The 26,001-nt window shown below is 32.3% G+C and overlaps 1 protein-coding gene across 1 annotated transcript; it reads left to right on the plus strand.

Moving 5' to 3' along the window:
* Positions 1 to 219: 219 nt before the first annotated feature.
* Positions 220 to 24,231, plus strand: LOC143083638 (protein SpAN-like). Its single transcript, XM_076259915.1, has 13 exons — positions 220 to 373; positions 6,039 to 6,138; positions 11,612 to 11,750; positions 12,748 to 12,817; positions 13,393 to 13,602; positions 17,457 to 17,583; positions 18,365 to 18,490; positions 18,850 to 19,001; positions 20,087 to 20,235; positions 21,098 to 21,219; positions 21,690 to 21,799; positions 23,131 to 23,252; positions 23,587 to 24,231. The coding sequence occupies exons 1-13, from the start codon at positions 314 to 316 to the stop codon at positions 23,864 to 23,866; spliced, it is 1,767 nt and encodes a 588-aa protein (XP_076116030.1). The 5' UTR covers positions 220 to 313; the 3' UTR covers positions 23,867 to 24,231.
* Positions 24,232 to 26,001: the final 1,770 nt, after the last annotated feature.

Below are 26,001 nucleotides of genomic sequence, written 5' to 3' on the forward strand. Positions count from 1 at the left end.
GTGTCGACTACAAGACCACGAACTATAATAAACTTCCGAGACATAGCATGACAAATGTGTAAATATATTGATAAAAACCTTCTCTTCACGGTATTACTTCGTAAACCTAATCACAAGATAAAAACAAAGTATGGAAAAGAGATTAAAACAGATATATGCTACTTAATTTATATTTGATTTTCGGCATTTCTTTCATCGGGCAGAGTTATCAATTTTTTTCTGAGACTTTGTACATGCGCCTTGATAACGGATTTAGATACAATTTTAGTAAATAAACAAAAGTGATTATCGTATATATACTGTATATGTGGAGATGGCCTCTAATTCTCAGTTTTTATTGTCAATTTTTGTGATATTTTCTTTACTATTTGAGGTAAGGTTTTATTAAGCAATTTATACATTTTTCTTACAAAAAGATCAGGTTCGCTATATATATATTTTTTTTTTATATCTAGAATGATGTTTGTGTTTATTTTTATGTAACAATTAAAATTTGAGAGTTATCTTTTATGTTACAACATGTACATGACCTAATGAAGATAATAGTAAATACATGTAAATATCTCAGCCTTATTTACAAGTATTCAAATATAAAGCATACAGGGAGAAACCAGGCGAATGCAAAGAGGTGTGGTCAGTTTTCCCCTTTATATGTTTCACTCACAGGATTAAACATTTGTAGGTTTCTGAAACCGACAGAATATTGCTAAGACCAAAGAATAATACTTGGGAACTTTTCAATAATTTTACATATTCCAAATATCAATCATAACACAAACAAAATCTGGAGGGTCCGGGGGAAAGGGGGTGGTAGATTTTAAACTCAATTTCGCTCTGCCAGGTGAGAGTTGAAATTGATTAACAGTGCATGAATATTCTGCAACCCAAAATGCAGAAAACAGTTGTGAACAAAATTTCGAATTTATTTTTGTTGAAGAAAATAAACAGGCATGTGACAGATGAAAATGACTATGATAGTCAATCCGCTTAAAATCCTCGTGCCCTACCCCCTAACCCCCGCCCCAGAACTCTCAAATAAAAAATGAAATCAGCTTTCTTATAACATGTGTTTTTGACAAGGATTATTTTTTTAATTACATTAAAGTTTTTTTCGAGCCACGACAGGTGTTCGAAATACCTTTGCTACGTTTGAAGCGTATGCCTTTTGCATATTTTTACTAAAGAAGTTAATAGATACAAACGTTTTAAAATATATCGAGTTTAAATGAATGAATAATCAGAAAACAATATCAGACAAATTTGACTATATATGAGTAAAGTTGTAAAGTAAAAGAATGTAGTGACCGATTAACGAAAAAGGGGGAGGGGTAGAGGGCCTAAGGGAATAATCGTTTGCCAATTCAGGTTGTAACTAAATACTCAATCACATGTGATATATATCCGTAAAGACCCCTTCCCCCTTTTTTTCCTTGTTAGCAAAGTATTACTTTCTCTGCATGTTTAAGAACCTATAAAACAAAAATCTATATTGGTTTAGATTAAACAGAACGCATATTTTCTCTTCGGTGCGGTGGTTTTTTGTTGCTTTTGTTTGGGGGAGGAGGTCTTGAAAGTTTAATCTTCATGCATATTTAAAATATAGTACATTACATACAAGCGCTAAATTTGGAACAAGCCACCATATTTCAGGATTATGGGGTTTTCTGGTTTAAAAAGGGCTTATTGCAAATTTGTTTAGTCCATGCTGAATATCACATCATGTCAAAGAGAGGCGAACGATATCAAAGGGACATCCGAATCCAAGTTATTTTGACTTATTTATTAAAATAAAAGTATTCGATTCAACTTTTTGATTAACAAAAGCATTAATTTATATACATATATTTCATTAGCTCTATGTAATTTCTTACATCACATTTGAACATCATTTAAATGTAATAAAACAGCGCTTTGCTTTTTTTATTTAGAAAATGTACTTTGAATTTGCAATTAAAATAGTTTTAAACTTTTCTTAACGGAAGATTGAAGTAGTTTTTGTTTCAGTTTCAGGATGCATGTACATGTATCTACCACAAATAGCAACATTGACTGTAACAGTATAAGAATTAGTTTACAAAATGACATCGTAAATATGCATTCCATTCAGTGCATTTATTAAACTGATGCAATTTGTATAAATGATTTTCGAATTTTAAACACATAAAACAACTTGTTTATAGAGGATAAAGTAATTTCAACTTCAAACAAAAACGTAAAACTACTTCAATATTTGTATAATTAACAAAAAGTGTAACCAAAGTACATGTTATGTGATGTACCTTGTTTACAAATACTTCTAAGCGACAATAAAGGGACCAATCATTTGACTTTTAAAAAAAGGGGGTAGGGTAATTTACTTTGAATAAAACATTTCGCACAAAGAGCATTGTTTTTAGTTTTTGACGCTTTTTATCAAACTGTTTTTTTGTTTTCAAAATTTAACACTATAAGATATTCTTCTGCTTGACCACAATATTCATTTGTATTAGATTGGAAATCAAAATATTTTTAGGTAAAAACCATAACCCCCCCCCCCCCCCCAACCCCCTTCTTGGAGTTATTTTACCGTATTGGCCGTTCCCTAAACATCACCTATTAAATCTAGAGGAAATTGAAGGAACTAGACGTAAACAGGCACTTAAATTTGTAACTGTTTGATTTGCATTCAATTTACATGTAGTTATAATTTTAAACAGGATTTCACTTTTACATGAATAAAATTATGTTTTAAATTATCTTACGACTTTTTTTGAACTTCTATGTTCTAAGGCAAATGAATTGTTTCTGTCAATGGATGTTTACTAATCACACTCGTACGAGTGTTTTTTCTTATCAGTGCCGATAGCAAACCCCTATCGACAGAAACAAGTGCCAGTGGATAAATTGACCGAGATTGAGAACAAATTCAAATAAAAAAATGCACCATCTCTATCTCAAAAAGATGTATACAGTGTAGTGAACTAATTTTGGGACATATAATTTCAAAATTATAGAAAAGTCTACAAGCTTTACAAGAAAATTTGACAGCTTCAGACATACTTATATTAACTGGACCATGCAAATCACTACTTTACTTAAAAAAATAATAAATGTTTGAAAGTGTATACATGTATAAAATTTGCAAGTTTCTGCAGAACTATAAATGTTGGGACACCGAACATTATGTTTATACTGCATCTCCACTATTTTTAAGATATTATTGCTATAAAACAGTTGTTGTCAAAATAACTACATGCAAGTTACACTGTGCACTGTTACACTTAATTCAACTCAATCTTTGAGTAATACTCAGCAAATTAATTCAATTCAATTCTTATTTTACTTTAAGCAAAAAATGATCAATAATGGTTATCAGTACAAGCACTACAAAAATGATAATACAGTATCAAATATGGGGCGAAAGATACAAGAGGGACATTCAAACTCGTAAATCGAAAATAAACTGACAACGCAATGACTAAAAGAGAAAAAGACAAACAGACGGACAATAGCAAACAAAACACAATATAGAACCAGATGCTCCGCAGGGCGCAGCTTTATACGACCGCAGAGGTTGAACCCTGAACGGTTTGGGCAAGTATGGACACAACATTCAAGCTAGATTCAGCCCTTAATTTGGATTGTGATTAAATAGTTGACACAGCATAGGTTTCGGACACAGAATGAATGTGGTCTAATGAACTTAAAATATTGTGTTTGCCTTTGAGCAATTCACTATGCTGTTGAATATTAATCCTCTCAAAAAAATGTTTGAAGAAATTTTCTTTTTATTTATGAAATCTGAAATGAGGAAAATTTAACCCCCCCCCCCATTTTGTTTTCACATCCCCCTTTCCCTTTTTCCAAAACTGATCTCAATTCAAATTTCTTATGGAGTTTGCAACAATAACTACTCATTTAAATACATCATAAAATATTAAAATGTAACAAAAGGTGCTTGTTATCACTGAATGGTAAAGATTGTTTTAATTTATCAGTTGGTAGTAAAAGTGAATATACATTGTATATTGTATAAAACAATGATTTAAGTTGATTTAACTACTATTCTGGACAAAGAAAGATAACTCCAATCAATTGAAAATTTCTTGCTATTGCACAATATTGTGCAATTAGATATTTCTTGCTATTGCGCAATACTGTGCAATTGAAAATATTTGCTATTGCACAATACTGTGCAATTGAAGATTTCTTGCTATTGCGCAATATTGAGCAATTGAAAATGTCTTGCTATTGCACAATACTGTGCAATTGAAGATTTCTTGCTATTGCTGAATACTGTGCAATAGAAAATTTCTTGCTATTGCACAATACTTGATATAATAATTTTGGATCCTGATTTCAACCAACTTGAAAACTGGGCCAATAATGAAAAATCTATGTACATTTTTAGATTCAGCATATCAAAGAACCCCAAGGATTCAATTTTTGTTAAAATCAAACTTAGTTTAACTTTGGACCCTTTGGACTTTAATGTAGACCAATTTGAAAACAGGACTAAAAATTAGGAATCTACATACACAGTTAGATTTGGCATATCAAAGAACCCCAATTATTCAATTTTTGATGAAATCGAACAAAGTTGACCCCGATTTGGACCAACTTGAAAACTGGGCCAATAATCAAAAATCTAAGTACATTTTTAGATTCAGCATATCAAAGAACCCCAAGGATTCAATTTTTGTTAAAATCAAACTAAGTTTAATTTTGGACCCTTTGGACCTTAATGTAGACCAATTTGAAAACGGGACCAAAAATTAAGAATCTACATACACAGTTAGATTCGGCATATCAAAGAACCCCAATTTTTCAATTTTTGATGAAATCAATCAAAGTTCAATTTTGGACCCTTTTGGACCCTTATTCCTAAACTGTTGGGACCAAAACTCCCAAAATCAAACCCAACCTTCCTTTAGTGGTCATGAACCTTGTGTTTAAATTTCATAGATTTCTATTTACTTATACTAAAGTTATGGTGCGAAAAACAAGAATAATGCTTACTTGGGCCCCTTTTTGGCCTCTAATTCCTAAACTGTTCAGACCTCAACTCCCAAAATCAATCCCAACCTTCCTTTTTTTGGTCATACACCCTGTGTCAAAATTTCATTGATTTCTATTTACTAATACTAAAGTTATTGTGCGAAAACCAAGAATAATGCTTAATTGGGCCCTTTTTTGGCCCCTAATTCCTAAACTGTTTGAACTCGAACTCTCAAAATTAATCCCAACCTTTCTTTAGTGGTTATAAACCTTGTGTCAAAATTTCATAGATTTCTATTCACTTAAACTAAAGTTATAGTGCGAAAACCAAGAAAATGCTTATTTGGGCCCTTTTTGGCCCCTAATTCCTAAAATGTTTGGACCAAAACTCCCAAAATCAATCCCAACCTTCCTTTTGTGGTCATAAACTTTGTGTTAAAATTTCATTGATTTCTATTTACTAATACTAAAGTTATTGTGCGAAAACCAAGAATAATGCTTAATTGGGCCCTTTTTTGGCCCCTAATTCCTAAACTGTTTGAACTCGAACTCCCAAAATCAATCCCAACCTTTCTTTAGTGGTCATAAACCTTGTGTCAAAATTTCATATATTTCTATTTACTTAAACTAAAGTTATAGTGCGAAAACCAAGAAAATGCTTATTTGGGCCCTTTTTGGCCCCTAAACGACGAATACGCCAACGTGATAGCAATATACGACGAAAAATTAAAATTTTTGCGGTCGTATAAAAACGAAGACTAAGCTCAAACACTGGGGGTGATCTCATGTGCTCCGAAAGGGTAGACAGATCCTGCTCTACGTTCGGCACCTGTCGTGTAGCTCCCATGTTCCATCTCCAGTACACATATAAGAAATGATTTCCAAAAGAATGTTTTTGGTATTGTATATGTAGAGTTCTATATCTCCAGAAAAGGGAATGATTTATTTATTTAAGGTGCTTGTTAAAGAAAAAAACATCAGTTGATCTTCGACTCCATAAAATAAAACAAATATTCTCATAGTAAAATTGTAATTTTGATTCGAAATTATCTTTTTTACAGGTGTACAGTAATACACATGTACGACGTGTAAGACGGGAAACCACAATAACACTATGGCCTGATGGGATAATTCCGTACACCATACCTGCCTCTCAATATAGTGAGTAACTTCTGTAGATTAAGCTTGTTGGGCTGCTGCAAAAAAATATAGTCACAATGAATGAATAATTATCCGAGCAAGTCTTTGCTCTTACTTCTTTTTACACTTATTTTTTTAGGAGTGGGGGGGGGGTCTTATTTCTTATAATTTGTGAACTCTTTAACTTAGGATAAAATAGGACTCAGTTTCATTTCGACATGATCAGATTGCATGTGAAAATTCATTTATCTCAACTTTCAAAGACATATGCATGTAGCAGAACATAGATATTTTTCATCAAACAAAGAAAATTACAGCTACAGTAATTTCAATAAAGATATAAAAGCGACTCCGATTAGCATTACATCTGAAGACTTTCCAAATACAAATGTTCAATAGAATATTTATATAACATCAAAAAAGAAGTTGGCGAACTGTATAAATCATTAGAATTTTAATAATGAATATAAACGACCAATTTTATACTCATAGATAAGACAGAATTACTTAATGTATACCAACATGTAGTATTAAATTGTAGTTTTACATGCTATTACTTGTGAAATAAACATTGATTCTGGAATTATCTTTATGCCAAGCATATTATCTAAATTTCTCTTTGAAACAAAAGTTTATTGGCGCTTTTTGACTTTGAAACTAAGATTGAAGCTAGTTATAAACATAATAACGTAATCATCCTTGTGGCAGTCATTGCCTTTCTGGTATGTTTTAAAATTTAATACATTTCTCTAAAACCACACAAGGTCGACATACACAAAGAATATATATAGATGACAACTGAGGCTTTCCTTAATGTAGAATGATTGCCACTGAGAAAACTATCCACCAGGAACGAAATGATTGTCTAGTTTTAAATGCATGAAATAGTGTCCACTTGACGTTAATCAAATGTGAATTATTCACATTTTTCTGAGATCTATCCAATAATTCGATATCAAATACTTCAAAGTTGTTCTCACTATATAAAATTACACATAGCAAGCATAAAACTGGCGGAAAAAATTCCCAGAAGGCATTGACCCCATCAAAGCTTCAATAATGGTCAAATAGACTTGTTGACTGGTGATGAAGGAAATTGCGAGTGTTATGTCCCCCCCCCGATATATCACCTGGAAAGACAAAAAAGATTTCACCAAACTCTACATACAAAACTTTAGAATGTTCAACTCGCACCACTTGGAAGTGATTACAGGTGTTCCGGAACGGTCATCAGATCCTGCTTCACTTGTGGCACATGTGATGCTGGTCATGTTAAATACAAATTTGACGATTTCAAGATTGAGAAATAGATGATAATATGAAGATGTCATTGTACGGAAGCGTATTAGCGCCACACATTTTTTTTTAGCTCACCTGACCTGAAAGGTCAAGTGAGCTTTTCTCATCACTTGGCGTCCGTCGTCCGGCGTCCGTCGTCCGGCGTCCGTCGTCCGTAAACTTTTACAAAAATCTACTCCTCTGAAACTACTAAGCCAAATTTAACCAAACTTGGCCACAATCATCCTTGGGGTATCTAGTTTAAAAAATGTGTCCGATGACGTGGCCATCAAATCAAGATGGCCGCCACGGCTAAAATGCAGTTTTTGGCTTATAACTCAAAAACCAAAGCATTTAGAGCAAATCTGACATGGGGTAAAATTGATTATCAGGTCAAGATCTATCTGCCCTGGAATTTTCAGATGAATCGGACAACCTTTTAATGGGTTGCTGCCCCTGAATTGGTAATTTTAAGGAAATTTTGCTGTTTTAGCTCACCTGGCCCAAATAGATAGAGATAAACTGTAAACAGCAATAATGTTCAACAAAGTAAGATCTACAAATGTGTTGCTGCCCCTGAATTGGTAATTTTAAGGAAATTTTGCAGTTTTTGCTTATTATCTTGAATATTATTATAGATAGAGATAAACTGTAAACAGCAATAATGTTCAGCAAAGTAAGATCTACAAATAGGGCCACATGACCAAAATTGTCAGTTGACCCATTAAGGAGTTATTGCCCTTTATAGTCAATTTTTAACCATTTTTCTAAAATTTTAGTATTCTTTTAAAAAATCTTCTCCTCTGAAACTACTGGGCCAAATTTAACCAAACTTGGCCACAATCATCATTTAAGTATTTTGTGCTAAACATGTGTGGCGTGACCATGCCAACCAACCAAGATGGCCGCCATGGCTAAAATAGTATATAGGGGCGAAATGTAGATTTTGGCTTATATCTCTGAAACAAAAGCATTTAGAGCAAATCTGACATGAATAATATGTATCAGGTCAAGATCTATCTGCCCTGAAATTTTCAGACAAAACAGACAACCTGCTGTTGGGTTACTGCCCCAGAATTAGTAATTTTAAGGAAATTTTGCAGTTTTTGGTTATTATCTTGAATATTATAATAGATAGAGATAAAATGTAAACAGCAATAATGTTCAACAAAGTAAGATCTACAAATAGGTCAACATGACCTAAATTGTCAGTTTACCCCTTAAGGAGTTATTGCCCTTTATAGTCATTTTTTAACAGTTTTCACATAAATTTTTGTAAATGTTTGTAAATTTTTAGAATATATTTTCCACTGTAATTACTTGGCCAAGTTCATTATAGATAGAGACAATTGTAGCAAGAAGAATGTCCAGTAAAGTAAGATCTACGAACACAACATGATCACCAAAACACAATTTTGTCATAAATTTATCTGTGTCCATTGTTTGATATGCACATAGACCAAGGTGAGCGACACAGGCTCTTGAGAGCCTCTAGTTGGTTATTATCTTGAATATTATTATAGATAGAGATAAACTGCAAACAGCAATAATGTTCAGCAAAGTAAGATTTACAAATAAGTCAACATGACTGAAATGGGCAGTTGACCCCTTTAGGAGTTATTGCCCTTTATAGTCAATTTTTAACCATTTTTCGTAAATCTTAGTAATCTTTTACAAAAATCTTCTCCTCTGAAACTACTGTGCCAAATTTAACCAAACTTGGCAACAATCATCTTTGGGGTATCTAGTTAAAAAATGTGTCCGGTGACCCGGCCATTCAACCAAGATGGCCGCCAAGGCTAAAAATAGAACATAGGGGTAAAATGCAGTTTTTGGCTTATAACTCAAAAACCAAAGCATTTAGAGCAAATCTGACAGGATTTAATTGTTTATCAGGTCAAGATCTATCTGCCCTAAAATTTTCAGATGGATCAGACAACTGGTTGTTGGGTTGCTGCCCCTGAATTAGTAATTTTAAGGAAATTTTGCAGTTTTTGGTTATTATCTTGAATACTATTATAGATAGAGATAAACTGTAAAAAGCAATAATGTTCAGCAAAGTAAGATCTACAAATAAGTCAACATAACCAAAATTGTCAGAGAACTCCTTAAGGAGTTATTGTCTTTTATAGTCAATATTGAACAACTTTTCATCATTTTTGTAACTTGTACATAAACCTTCTTTTCTAAAACTATGGGCCAAATTTAACCAAACTTGGCCACAATCATTACTAGGGTATCTATTTTAAAAAAGTGTCTAATGACCCTGTCTGCCAACCAAGATGGCCAACATCAGTAAATACAGTAAGAGGTGAGCGACACATGCTCTTGAGAGCCTCTAGTTTATTTTTCTTCCTATGTTTGCGTTACAACGCAAACCTTTGCGTTATAACGCAAACATTTGCGTTGTAACGCAAACCTTTTGCGTTTAACGCAAACCTTTTGCGTTATAACGCAAACATTTGCGTTGTAACGCAAACATTTGTTTTATCTTATTTCTTATTCAAGATCCAAAGGAAACCGTAGTTATTAATGGAGGAGGCTGTATATATTAAAATTTATCACCTTTGTAGTAATTGCAAAGTAAAATGCTTGAATAATTAGATCATATCATTGACTAATAATGAGCAAAATAATATAAGAAGATGTGGTATGAGTGCCAATAAGAAAACTCTCCATCTAAGTAACTATTCGTAAAAGTAAACCATCATAGGCCGAATTACGGTCTTCAACACGGAGCATTGGCTCACACTGAACAACAAACTATAAAGGTCCCCAACAACGATATCCATGTTTCTACTAGTATATATATATATTACAAAGAAAATTGAGTAAATTGAGGTTATACCTAAGAAAAAAATCAACCCTGGTAATATAGCTATAACCGAATATAAATATACTTCCAAAGTAAGCTCTCGTTTGAGAACTGTGTAAAGTAGGTTGGATTCAAACAAGCTACCCTTTGGCAATAAATGTATATAATGAAGATGTTTTATTAATAAAATTATGTTCTCTCTATTCAAATTGCTACCCAAGCATATTAATAATACTTCATTATATTGAAATGAAAATTCAATGACTTTCTATCAAAGAATCTTGATCATATTCTGAGATTTAAAAAAAATGTTTCCTTATTAATAATTCATTTTAAAGCAGAAAGATCATTTTGTCTATTTGACTTGGAGGTTGGTTTTACAATTGTATGACATTATTTTTGATCTTTCAATTCTAATATGACTATATACTAAACTATATCTATTTTCTTGTTAAATTATATACTTTTCTGATGCACAAATCAGTCTTAATTTATGTATAATTGCACTTCAATTATTCCATTATTCCTATGCATATTTATTATAATGATTTGGCCTTTTATGTATGTTTCTTTTTTTATCTACTAGTAAATCACATCCGAAATGCATGACAGACGGACATATATACAAAACTTAATGAATAATTGAAATCAAGATATTTGCGTTAAACGCAAATGTTTGCGTTATATCGCAAAGGTTTTGCGTTAAACGCAAAGGTTTGCGTTATAACGCAAAGGTTTGCATTATACCGCAAAAGGTTTGCGTTATAACGCAAAGGTTTGCGTTATATCGCAAAGGTTTGCGTTTAACGCAAAGGTTTGCGTTATAACGCAAAGGTTTGCGTTATAACGCAAACATAGGAAGAAAAATAAAAAAAAAATGTGTGGCGCTAATATGCTTCCGTATCATTGATCTTAATTATTACATATTGTCCAAACAACTTGTTGATTTTTTGATTGTTAGTGTGTAAAAAACCACTTTCAACACTCTTGGCCTTTATCCTGGCAACTTACAATTGGTGGAGGATGGCTGAAACCAAACCACCCAGAGAAAACCACTGATCTTTTAGAAGGAAAACTAGCCATCCTATTCATTATTATCAGTATTGAATGTCCCTCACTCGGCGGCCTGCTATGCGGGGGGTTCGAACTCACAACCTCGGTGTAGACAAGCAAATGGTACAGTAGGTGAGCAACACAGACCAATCGGCCACCGAAACCTCAACCAATTCGTGATGGCGTCCAATGAGACAACCCTCCAACGGAGTCTAAATGACGTAGAGGTTAAAGAAAAACTATGGGACACCGTACGGCCTTCCTAAATGTATTTTTTATCTTAACTCATGTTTTATTTCTTTTGCACAACTTTATGTACATGTTTAAATTATTATGTCTTGCAACTAGCTGAAGAGCAACAGAAAAAGATACGGGTTGCTATGAACAGGTGGGAGGAGGTCACGTGTATTCAGTTTGTACCATATACGGAAGAATTACGAAAACAAATGGGCGCCAAACGATATGTTGAATTTTATCTAGGTTCAACGTAAGTACTGTTAATATATATATATATAAAGATGTGGTATGATTGCCAATTAGACACCTCTTCACAAGAGACCAAATGACACAGAAATTAACAACTACATGTATTATGTCACTGTATGGCCGACAACAATGAGCAAAACCCATACCGCATAGTCAGCTATAAAAGGCCCCGAAATAAACAAATGTTTAAGGGAGCTACCATTTGATTTTTAGGAGGGGGGGGGGGGGGGGCTAGGATGAAATTTGAAAACAATAGGCCGGACAGGAGATTTTGAGTAAAAAAAAAGGCAGGATGAGACACTTGCAAAAAAAAGTCAGGACGACAATTTAGGTGAAAAAAAGTCAGTGACAACTAAAAAAAAAAAAGGCAGGACCGAACAGAGTGAAAAATAAAAAGGCAGGACAGAGATTACACCTAAAAACAATGCAGGACAAAATTAATTTTTCATCCTAGCCCTCCCCCTAAAAATCAAATGGTAGCTCCCTAACGATTCAAACGAGAAAACTAACAGCCAATCATTTAATGTACAAAGAGATGAATGAAAACTAATATGTAACACAACAACAAACGACAACCACTGAATTACAGGCACCTGACTTGTTACAGGCACATACATACAGAAGCTGACGGGGTAAAACATGTCAGCAGGATCTCAACCCCCCCCCCCCCTAACCTCGGACAGCGGTATAACAGTTCAACATAAGAACAAACTATAAAAATCAGTTGAAGAGGGCTTAACTATACGGATTAAAATAGAAATACATGATAGTTTTTTTTTTACATCTAACAAAACACAGAGTGGACGTAGTCGTGTACTTGTACTTGTACATCCCAACAAGACCGGCCATCATCTAACAGTTCTCACAGTTACTCAAACTCAATTACAACTTAAACATAAAGCACTACTTGGCGTTTTTTATATATTATGAAGTCTTGAGACTTAACTGAGTAAAATTGATTTTCTGTTAATTTCATATTGATGTTGATAAACTTTCAGATGTTTCTCAAAGAATGGACTTGCTAGTAGACAACCACAAACCATTGGCATCAGTCCTGGTTGTCTTGATGTAAGTCTGTAATTGTATCTTCAAAACTGTTAATTTGGTCGTCATGACAATATACAAATTGTGTAACACAGGTTTATAAGCAATCTACTGTAATTTCAGTCAATCTCGCTCAACATACTTTAACGTGCCTAAATTTTAAAGTAGCAACCAAACGCTTATTAATAGCTGAGGATTGGGGAGCAGGGGAACGGGGACCCCAAACACTTTTTGTTGGAAAATTTGGTCGATTATTTCATGGAGAATGTCAGTCAATGTCCACTCACTCCTTTATGAAAATTTGCTTAAACCTGAATTTACTTTACATCAACTGTGTACAGTAATTTCTTGATTTCAGTACTAAACTAGCGTTGTAATTTAGACAATAGAATTTACGAAAAACTAGTACGAGAGATATGGACCACAAACAACAACTGAATGTATGCTTTAAATGTGTAGTCTTGTGGTGCAAATTCAAACAATAACATTTACGTAAACCTAGTATGACAGATATAATAACCAACAACAACTGAATGTATGTTTTATTTGTAGTCTTGAGACTTGTTTATTAAACTGAAATGTAATGTGTATTTTTTCAGACAGTTTCTATAGTCCATGAAATTGGTCATGCTATTGGTCACGTCCATACACAGCGCCGAGCAGATAGAGATGGTTACGTCATAGTCCACTATGATAATATCAACATGGCTTCCTTCGCACAGTTTGATACCACAGTGATGCGGGGAACCCCGTATGATTTATTCGGGACGGTGTATGACTATGCCAGCGTCATGCATTATAAACCAAAAGTATGTTCCTTTTCTTACTGTTCCCTTTGCTATGTTTTGAATATATACTCCTGGTTGATACTATGTCCCCCGGCAAACACATTTTCGTTCTCTACTTTTGGAAACTATCCTGTCTTAATTTGAACGTAATTTTAACACTTGTCTTTGAACTTACTAATTTTGGAAGAAGGTACTTCCTTTTTGGGTATTATACGTTTAAGAACAAACCAATGTTTATTAAATTATGATTTTGGGTAGGAGATTGGTTGTTAACTTATTATACATCGGTCTGTTTATGGCAACGGTGGTATTACCTCAATTGTTTATAGTGTCCTTTGTCAATTCCAAATCAAATTGTAAATGCTATGTTAATGAAACAACACTGCAACCTCTACGCAGAAAAATGGTTAAAACAAAAACAATATATCAGGTCATAAATGTAGAAGGGGGAAAGTAACTAGGATAAGGCATTTTTTGGTCCATGAATTGAAAAGCAAAATATAGTGTATAGGTGACCGCTAGGGATGATACACTTGGATTTGATAGTAAATAGCAAAAATAATTGAAATTAATAGGCTAAGCCAAAAAAATATATCGGATTTTGGTATAAAGGGGGAGGACTCACAAAAATGTCTTGTCCCCATGTACCCATGAATTCACCCTTGTTTTTTTTTCTAGAACGAACTTTTGTATTTAACTAAAAAATATATAAACTGTAACAAAAGTTTATAAACATGACTTATCTGTGAATGAAATACATTCAGAAAGTAATGTTATTATTATAAATACATATTATAATTCATGAGATAATTTGGAAATAGTGATCGGAATCTTTGATCTAAAACTCAAAATTTATCAGAAATATATTTTTACATACCATAAATTAATAATTGTTTGTACTCTATGACGGCAAATTTCTATAATGATATACATTACTTCGAACTTTTTGGGTGCTATACATTACTTCAAAAGCATCCAAAAAGTTCGAAATAACATAAAAATAAATATACAATGTAATCAGATTCAATTATCGTGATTATATTCGTCAATGCGTTTTAATGTCACAAATCTGCATTTGAAATAATGTAAAATAATTCATGTTCAGTGACCTACATTAGGTCAGTGAGGTTATATTGGCCTTTACGTGGAAGCTAACCATACATAATTCATTAAAATTACCATATTTTATAGCCTCTGATCGACAAATAAAACTATGCTATCTAGTATACATGTACTTCCTTCTCAGGTTTTTTCACGAATTCTTATATCGTAATTGACCAATCAGTTTTTGTGTCTCGCCACAATGCACCGACTACTGGGTCTGGTGGTACATCGTGCTTGTCTCGTGCACAGGATGAAACCATTTTTTCGAGTTCTAGTCTATCTTACGAAATTCTGTGCAATTAGGTATTGCAAATGGCTTGTAGTGAGATTTATAAAATTGATCAGATTAGGGTGATTATAGAGTTTATAGAAAAAAGGATAATTGAAAGAATTTTAGACTTGTACAATACGAGTTCAAATCGCGTAACATTTAAGGAATAACTGTAATACTTTTTCTGTCTATGAAGAAATAACATCAAAAATGGGGTGCACGCATACCCGCGTCGGAAAAAGAATATGATAGTCATTCCTTATAATTTAATTCTAAATTACATCTAAAACCGGAGTTAATCATGAAAAAACGTTGATGACGTCACGGTAACATGAACAAATTATGTCTATGAGCTGATATACAAAACACTGTCAGCCAATAAGAAGAAGCGTACGTTACATCCAAAATTAAATACTTAACATATAAAAAATGCCTGTTACAGTATTTTTTTCCGGTAGACGTTAACCATCAACTAACAAATCAACCCAACAATTATGTTAGGAGAAAACACTTGATATTCACCCCCATAAATAAATCAAATGGTAGCTCCCTTACCTCACCTCATGTTTTACCTATATACCAAGAAATATTTAGTTAGTGCGTTGTTCGTTTTTCGATTATCTCTGTTTGTAAGGTTTTTTTTCTCTCGTAGAAATCGTGTGTTACTATTTGATGTGATCTGTTGTATTATGCAGTGTTGTTGTCGATTCATATTACACTTTTGTATGTACCAGAGGAAGATTTAGGGGAGCAGAGGGCCCGGGCCCCCCTTTTCTGGGAAACATTTGGTTGATTATATAGGGAATCATTTAAGCATGACCAGAGCGGGGCCCTCTAAGGCAGTCAGTGGGGTCCCACTTATGAAAATGTCTAGATCCGCCTCTGTGTACTAAAGGAAATGCATGGTATATATATATATGTTACAGTAAATAGGTGAAATTAGGAATTACATGTAATTACTAAACATTTCAGTAAATACCTGTAATTACTAGCCAATTTAGTAAATACATGTATTTACTAGTTTTTTCAGTGATTACTGGTAATCACTGATTTTTAATGTCATTTTTATAGCTATTTACTAACTTGATGTTTTTGTTTTAAAATTAAAAACATAATTCAAGATACCAAATAAAAAAGTAAAGGGTAGGGTATTTTAAGGGAGCTTACTTAGGGATGCTGGAATATAAGACACATCAAAAGTGCATACTCTTTAGTGTTTTATGAATTGAAACTGGAAAATGGTGGTTTTATAGGTTTTGAAACTCCGTAAATATATGCATGCAAGACAATGATATCAATTCAAAATTGATTTTCATAATTTTGTTAAACTAAAATCTCCATCGTGCACTGTGGTTTAAAACTTTAAAATCATTTTCTCCAAATATCCTGGATTTCTACCAAACTTGGACAGAAGCTTAATGCTTATGATCATAAGATAATATCCAAAAGTAAAGTTTGAAAAAAAATCCTTTTTTTCGTATATTACTTATAAAAGGACTAGTTTTTCCCCAGTTAACATTACATACACTCTGCAGTTAAAGTTTTTAAAACATTAGAATTTATAAACCATCCTGTATTTTTACCCAATTTTGACAGGAGCTTCTTACAGTACTAGTCAAAAGATAGTATCTAGAGGAAAATTTTAATATTTTTTCCTCATTTTTGTTGAGCCTGCGATTAACAGCAAAAGAAGGCGAGACTATTTGTTCTGCAAAACCCTTACAATTTTAATAGCTTAATACATCAATAACCCATCTCCAGCTAGGGGTTGAATTGAAGGTATTCAATGAGGTCCAAATATTCACTCGCAAGTGCACAACTCATCAACCTTGTTTCTCAGCTAATTTAACAAAATAGAACCAGATTGGCTGCTAACAGTGAATTCTAATTTCACTATATCATTTTTATTAATGATTAAACAATATATATCTAGAAGCTAATGACATAACTTTATCTTATAAGGTAATAAGTCTAAATATTCTTCAAATTCAAAGTTTTCTTTAAAAAGTTAAAACATAATGCTTTGGGAGAATTTTCCATTTCTGATTTCCATATCTGCTGAAATTGGTCAAAAAATATCTGTATAATGGTCAACTTTAACCATTTTGGATTAAAACTAAAGTTACTCTGATTTAACCGAATATTTGAAAGTCCATATTTATTCAATAGATTTTTTCATACAAATCAACCATTCAAAATTTTAAGAGTACTAACTGATCTTCTAGTTAGTATTACCATAACTTTTGATCATCTAACCATAATACAACATTGTTTTAGCAGTCAGTAAATAGGTGTAAAAATTCATTTTAAAATTAGTAATTACTGATAATAACTGGGCCGTTTAAGGAATTACTTGTATTAACTAAGTGCATCGGGAATTACCTGTAATTCCTAAATTTTAGTAATTACATGTAATTCCTAATTTCACCTATTTACTGTAACATATACATAATGTTAAAGTGGACGACAAACTTAACAAAAAATCATCCTTTTGTTTCAGTCTTGGTCAAATAACGGACAAGCGGTTTTGGAGACTAAAGACCCGGCATATCAATCTGTCATTGGTCGAGCAACAAAAATCAGCTTTTATGATGCAATGTGGGTAAACAGAGCTTATAGATGTAACGGTAAGTTAGAAATATTGACTGGTTCGTCTGTCCGTTATCTGTTTGACTTTTACGACTTCGTAGCAATGTTAAATGAAAGAAAAGGGAGAGAACCACACTAAAATAACGTTTTGTTCGTGTTTAGAATCTTAAAAATTTAAGGTGGAAAAAATGCACGAAAAGTGTGTTGTAAATTTGATATATTGGTTATTTGTTAGTTTTTTAAAAGTATTTCTCTTCAGCATATATATAGTATTATATATTTTTTTCATCAATTAGAAAAAATATATCGTTTTTCAAAACAACAAATTTTTGAATAAGTTAAAGAAATACAACTCAATAGCTACATACATTTATTATGTTGTTAGATTTGGCGGATATTTAATTAGGTATCAAAAGTCCCATTTAAAATCTCTAAGATCTTTAACCACATTTATTTTGTGTCAATAACCTATAGTATATCAAAAATTAAATCACAATCCAAATTCAGACAGTATCAAGCTTGAATAGTGTGTCCAAACTTTCCCTAGCTGTTCAGGGTTTGACATTTGCTGTCGTATCGGGCTGCGCTCGGCAATGCATTTTATTATCATTTACAATAAGATTTCGTTTATCAAAACAATACAATCTTAAATAAGTTAGAGAAATAGAAATTCACAGCTTTATTGATTTACTAAATCGTTATTGGTTTCTTTTCTCCAAAATTTGCATTAAATTGTATTTCTTTCACAACATTTTTATTTAAACATTGGTTCATCGTACTGTGTACAAATATAATACATTATTTAAATATGTATTTTAGAGCAATGCGATAAATCAAAGCGATGCCTGAACGGAGGCTATATAGGTGGCAGCACGTGCAAGTGTATATGTCCGGATGGTTTTATAGGCTACCACTGTGAAGCCCCAATACCTGGATACCAAAGAAGTAAGTATAATTATAGACTTACAAAATGTGAGTTACTTTGACGATCACATCAACATGCCACAGTTTTGTAAACCAACTTATTTTCGTGTACTTTTTTTCCGTTGAACCTTATAAGGATGATATTGCGACGATTCCTTTTTCTAGATTTTATATATACTAAATAAGTATTGCAGTGGCATTACAAAATGTATCGTTGTTGGTGAGAAAATCAAACTTGAACATTTTTGCGACGATTTATATTCGCGACATTTTTTTCTACTCGACAAGTCTCGACAACCAAATGGTTCACAGTACAAAAAGATCAATTAGTTCATATTTCAAATACTGTATATAGAACCAAGCGATATTTTTATTTTCAGTAATAACCTGGAAATGTCCTGGAGGGTGGGTATTTGCCAATGGTCGTTGTTACAGACTTTATCCAAATATTTACATCACATACGACGCAGCTTTAAATTTCTGTACGAATCAGAGAGCAACTCATGTCACATTTGAAACCGGAGTCGAAAAGGTGAGTTATTAAATTCGATAGAGTCAAACTGAAATAATTTCTACAGTAAAATGACACGTTCTTGGTACAAAACAATATAATTTTATACTCCTATCCTAAAAAAATGATATATATGATTGGGTGGAACTTTCCATCGACTCCAATCGCTTATAGATCTTTAAATGAGTTATTGTAATGTTGCTCTAGCTTGCAGATGGTGTGGCTGTCTAACGAATATTTGCTTAGCTTGTATTTACCGATTATTATTTTTTTTTTTGCTATTTTGCAATTTCATTTTATCTTCATTTAAATTCCCAATTTGCGACACAAAACAGTATTCCAGAGTTCTAAAAAAACAAACACAAATATTTCTGTTCAAGTATCACATCAACCACTGTTGATAAGTTAACATGTGGTTATCTTACAGGAATAGGTCCAGTAAGTCCCCTTTTTGTTCCCAAAATTGTTAAAATTACATTTTTAGCTATTTATTGGAAAGAGGAACACTTCTGCTACATAAATATGGAATTTGTTTGACAAAACAATGCACACATAGTCGGGTACTAGCATCATTAAATCATGCTAAATTACTGAAATATTCGCAAATTTGAGTTAAATTCTAGACGGTTTTCGTCTTAAATGGAAGTGGCCGCATTTGTGTTCATTCTTAATATTTAAACGTAAGTTTTATTTGATGATAATACATAACATATATAAATATTGAGAGCGAACACGGATGCGGCCACTTTCATTTTTGACAAAAACTGTCTGAAAAGGGACATAGTATGGCATATTTGAAAGATTTTACATATCGAAGCTTGAATCTGAACGTCTGAAATGACTAAATCAGTTCAAATCTTTCTCATTTAAACTTATTGAATCGACTGAAACAGACACTAATGTGTTTAAAAAGGGTAAAAAAATCTTTCATCAGATGAACCCTTACCGGACCTACTCCTTTCCATATTGAATCTGAGACTGTAAAACAACACACCTAAAATAAAACTATAATACGAATTATATAGATGATAGTCTAAAAAAAGCAAATAAAATAATGTAAAATTAAAAAAAAATCAAACATATTTTATATTAAGCATATTCTGTAGGACTGGGTTGTGAATACGCTTGAAGAAATGAAGTTTACTGGCGACACCCAAAGTATCTGGTTAGGAGTCAGGCGTACTGCTAGCGAATGGTTAAACAGTCTACCCTATTACCAATGGCTTGATGGGCAAGCATACAATGATTCCCTAATGTAAGTACCTATTATGATAGAATGATATGTTAGTCTTTTTAATGAATGAATCATCTTTGTACCAAAACTTAAGCATACTATGTAAATTTATGAATCTATATGATACATAATATATATATATATATATATATATATATATATATATATATATATATATATATATATATATATATATATATATATATATATATATGTATATGCATGTTTTGGTTTTATATATTTATATAGTTTTACACTCAAGAGACATTCTAGACTGACGCTTGAAGTAAATACATAGTTCTCTAATCTATGATCCGGACAAACAAGAACAAAATGGTATACATCATCAATTATAACACATATTTCTCTCGGAAAATGAGTGTATATCTTATGAACAAGTTATAATGAACAAGTCCGTTATATCATTTGCTCGTAAGATTTTTGTTTTTTTTTTTGTTTAGGGAGCTACCATTTGATTTTTATCGGGGCTAGGATGAAATTTGAAAAAAATAGGCAGGACAGGAGTTGTGAGTAAAAAAAAAGGCAGGATGAGCAACTTGGTAAAAAAAAGTAAGGATAAACTAGTAAACAAAGGCAGGACCGAAAAGAGTAAAAAATAAAAAGGCAGGACAGAGATTACAACTAAAAAAAAAGCAGGACAAAATTTTTCCTCCCCCCCACCCCATAAAAATCAAATGGTAGCTCCCTTAGATATGCATCCATCTAATACGAAAATAACAAAAAAAACAAAAAAAAAACCCTATCACTTACTACTGTTGTTTTATTATTAATATGGCTAATTTACTCATTTGTGACGTTCTGTCATTTATTTGTATTTTTTTCGGTTGGTGATGTTTAAAAATATATTTCGTCTCCATTTTAGGTCAATTCACGATCTCGGTACAGAGGAAGGAGATACTTGTGGATCCACTGACGGTCAGTTCCTGTCAATAGGACCTTGTTCGAAGAATTCTAACAGAGGATTTATCTGCATGAAGAATTTTGGTACGGAAATAGATAGTAAAAAAAAAGCAATTTTAAAGTATAATAACAAATAAGTTCGATGTTTATATACTCAAGAGTTGTTGAATGTAAACGTATTTGAGGTTGAAGTCCAGTGTCAAATATTTAGGAATAAATGGAAGAAGAATCCCAGCGTTCAACCAAAAAACTTCAAATGGACATTTTTATTGTCACGTCAGTGACTTGGACCGTTGCTTTGAAATGACTGATTGTCAGAATAGACCGTCCTGTTCTGACTGAAGTTTGCTCCATGCTTATACATTCAGTGTGATATAACAAATGCGTCCTTTTCTTCGATCGTATTAACAAAAAGAGTATAGAACGAAAAACTTGCATTTGATTGCTTTTTTCAACAACGGATAAATGATAAAGTGCAGGTTCATTGTTTTAAATAAGCCAACATTTTGAAATATGTTAATGATCGTTTAATTCATATTACCTGTTTATTTTAGACACAGCTTGTGGTGGCAGGTTTCGTCTCCGAAACAAGGAACAATATATTACCTCCCCTGGATATCCCAATGAATACACAGACAGCATGGAATGTCAATATGTTATACAGGTGAACAACTCTTGCTTTAGATCTTGATAGAGTATTTTTTTAAACGAACAGTTGTAACGTTTATATATAACATGCACATTGAGAGGGAGAATGCAAAAACATGTTTTAAGGTAGACCGGGTTGTTAAATGAATGTAAATCACCTAACTTTTTCTGTTTTTTTTTTGTCATTTCAAGCTTTTGAGTCTGTGGCTACTTGATAAAGAATTATATTGCCTACTTTGAACAGAAGTTAACACTTCTTACTTCCAATCTGACATTTTTAGTTCAAATAGATATAAGGATGGTGTATCAGTGCCAATGAAACAACCATCCATCCAAGTTACAATTTGTAAATGTAAACCATTGAAGAGCAAAGTACGGCCTTTAACACGTAACCATGGCTCTGACCGAACAGTAAGCTATAGAAGGCCCCAAAATGATTAGTGTAAAACCATTTAAACTGTGAAACCAATGGTTTAATCTGTATATAAAACGAGAACGGAGACACTTGTGAACCACACCAACAAGCAACAACCACTGAACATCAGGTTCCTTACTTAAGGACATATTGGAAAAAATGCAGTGGGTTTAAACGTTTCAATTCTGCACAAACCTTAACCTTTACCTGACATCTTATAAATGTAACATCCCAACATAGAAAGGACGCACTATAAAATATCAATTGAAGTGGCGTAACTCAAATAAAAGACATAAAAACAAAAGCAAATGAACATAAACTGAACAAATAAATTTGATCTATGACACAATGTAAATATAAATTAATTAAAAGAAGCTTAAGGGGGAATTTACATTTTTCAGCACCAAGCTGACTTTTCTCGGTTCCAAACTGAGAATCTTGAACTTAGACATATTTTAATGAGAAATGTCAAGTTGAAAATGAAAAATTACCATATTGAAATGTAAAAGATTTAAAGATAGAATGCCGATACCAGTCTTCCATATCTTTTAGCATTTGCTTGTACCTAACATTTTTTTTTCTGGAATAATTGAAAACCAGAGCGCATTTTTCGATTGTATCCTGGTCTCTTACAGTTATCACGTTATTAATCACGAAACAACTTGTATATGGAGATTGTGATTTTGAATTATAAGTACCTCCAAGTAAGATACAAGTTTTACTCGCCTTGCAGAAAACTATAAATGTTCAACGTTTAAAAGTTCGAGCTTTGCTAGCGAGTGGGTGAACCAATATCTCCCTGAATATCAAAAGCAATTGAAATAATTTTGCCACAATTTTTTTTTTATAAATTCGCTATCTTCTTGAAACACATAGTTCTGCTATATGAATCATAAATCTTCCAGAAATTTAATGAATGATATTTTCTATAGACAAGGCGAGACAGGCGAATAGAAGTAACATTTGAAGTGTTTGGATTGGCTGTAACGAGTGGTTGTCAAGACGACTATGTTCTAGTACAAAAATCATACAGTGCATTAGATACAGGAAAGAAGTAAGTCAAATTAATTATATAGGTGTAAATTCTATGTTTACAAAAAACGTTTGTATCATATTTCTATGTATCACATATTCTTGATATTTCATAACGTGGTAGATACAACCACACTTTTATTTAGATAACATTCAACTTTTTTTAAACGGTTTCATTAAAAATGTGTGTCTTCTCGATCAGTTGCATTGAGTGTTATTATTTAACTATGTTAATACATATTACAATATATTACAATATCGTTCAGATAAACTTTTTGACATTTCAAACTAAACTGAATTAAGTACAAAGCTAGGTCATAATTGTCTATCTGAATTTATGCTTCATTTTCTTTTAGATATTGCGGCGAAGGTCTACGAAACAAAACATTGACTTCCGATGGTAATCTTATGATCCTCACTTTCATATCAGACATGCGCACATCTGGTATAGGATTCAAAGCAAAAGTGAAGGCAATACGACCAAGATATGGTGCTGGACGAGGAGAACCAACAAACTTTCTCGGTTCTTTCTACTCTGTTTTCTCTTCCGACAACGAACAGACACAATCTAATTCCTATCTTGAAAGTGCATGGAATATATTTAGAAATATGGACCTATCGAATATTCTGCGATAATAGAAGGAATAATATATTTGTGTTGCAGTCTAACAAATACTGCTGTAACACTACTTTTTCAACATTTCGCTTCAAAAAATCTTCGAAATTTTACTCTTAAGTTACAAAAAACAGATTTTCCTGCTAATTTTCATTTCAAGTTTCAAATATAAGATGAAACTTTGTGATACTAGTATTGAATAAACATTGTTCTCACTTTTTCTACATTTAAGTGATCTTGTATTACTTTTAAAAATGGAATTTTGAAACACAATTTAAAATCTAAAAGTTTCGAAATTGACTCTATTGAAATATGTGCACCGATGCCAGTGTATTCTTTATGAGATTATTTTATGTTTCAATTTATTAAAAGTATATATATTTGAGTGTTAACAAACAGTATTTAGACCTACATAATGTACACACCTATTCGAAAGGTCAGTGCTTTTTTGGATTTAGTTGGTGGTTTACAATTTTGTTTGTTTAAAATGTTTTGTTCACGCATCGTTGGCAATATAATGGAGTTTGGTGCGACTGTCATACAAGTGAGAGGTTTAGCTTAGCTAGATATAAAACAAGGTTCAATCCACCATTTTCTACAGAAGAAAATGTCGATACCAAGTCAAGAATATGACAGTTGTAACCATTTGTTTGATGTGTTTGAGCTTTTGATTTTGCCATTTGATAAGGGATATTCCGCTTTTAATTTTCCTACACAGCTACTTTTGCATAGGTACTATTTCTGTACTAAAGAAATGCAGTACTGGACATTTACTTTTAATATTTAGTACTATTTCACTACTTTAAAACTATTGTAATATTTAGGTACTTGTAATTTACAGTACTTGATTTGTACTAAATATTTTGGTACATAAATAATACAATATTCCATGTTTGAAAATCATAACTTTAAGAGATTTGAAATAGAAAAACTTTTAAAATGCTGAAAATGTAACGGTAGTAACCAAAAATCTGTAGTACCTAAATTTCTAGTACAAATAAAGTACTGTAAAATACAGGTACCTAAATATTACAATCATTTTAGAGTAACAAAATAGTACTGAATTTTAAAAGTAGATATCCAGTACTACAATTTTTTCGTACAGAAATAGTACCTATGCAAAAGTAGCTGTGTAGGAGTACAGTATTTTTGTGATTCGACTTTTTTGTTATATCGGTGTATATCTTTATTCTCAATCATTCTACTTTTGTCACAGCTCGAGTCGCTCGTCGAAACATTTCTACCAAACATGGATGTGCTGATAAGCTAATATTTACATCTAACTTGCTTTGACAAACTTAAGGTGGTACTCGACTAAAATTAATTTTGCTCTTTTCATGTCTTTAATTTTTACTAATATGCTTGGTCTGTATGCCATTTTTGGCTTCTTTGTTACATGTTTCTGTATTTTCTTAGTATTTATAATTATGGCACAATGTTGGCTGCTGTATTATTGACTTTTTTTTTACATTTTGTGTCTTTTTTTTGTTCATGCAACGTTGTCAATATAATGGAATTTGATGCAACTGTCATACAAGTGAGAGGTTAAGCTAGCTAAAAAAAAACAAAGTTCAATCCACCATTTTCAACTTTAGAAAATGCATGTACCAAGTCATGAATATGACAGTTGTTATCCATTCGTTTGATGTGCACGTGTTTGAGCCTTTGATTTTTTTGCCATTTGATTAGGGACTTTCCGGTTTGAATTTACCTCGGAGTTCAGTATTTTTGTGATTTTAATTTTTGATTTTCATAAATATTTTACAACATATTTATATGTGACAAAAATATTAAAAAAAAAATCAAGAAACTTGAACCACCTACTTCATCACTAAAGTTCCATTGGATAAATAGCGGTGTGGCAATCAACACATTTGAAAATTGAGAAGCTTAATATTGCCTTAGCAATATAGAATGTGATTAAAACGTTCAGTTGCATTTACAAAGTTATGTCCCTGTAGTATAATACCACTTTTGAACGTCAGTACGAACACATGGTTCTATTTGATGGCTATTAGTTCTGTTTTGTTTTAGAATTATATGCTTCCTGCTAGAGTCCAAATGAAATAGATTTCAGTAATTAAATTGCTTACAATTCACTGTACTGCCTTCTACAATAAACAAAACCTATACATTATAGTAAGCTTTAAAAAAA

Source organism: Mytilus galloprovincialis, chromosome 7 (assembly GCF_965363235.1).
Source record: "Mytilus galloprovincialis chromosome 7, xbMytGall1.hap1.1, whole genome shotgun sequence".
NCBI classification, from domain to species: domain Eukaryota; kingdom Metazoa; phylum Mollusca; class Bivalvia; order Mytilida; family Mytilidae; genus Mytilus; species Mytilus galloprovincialis.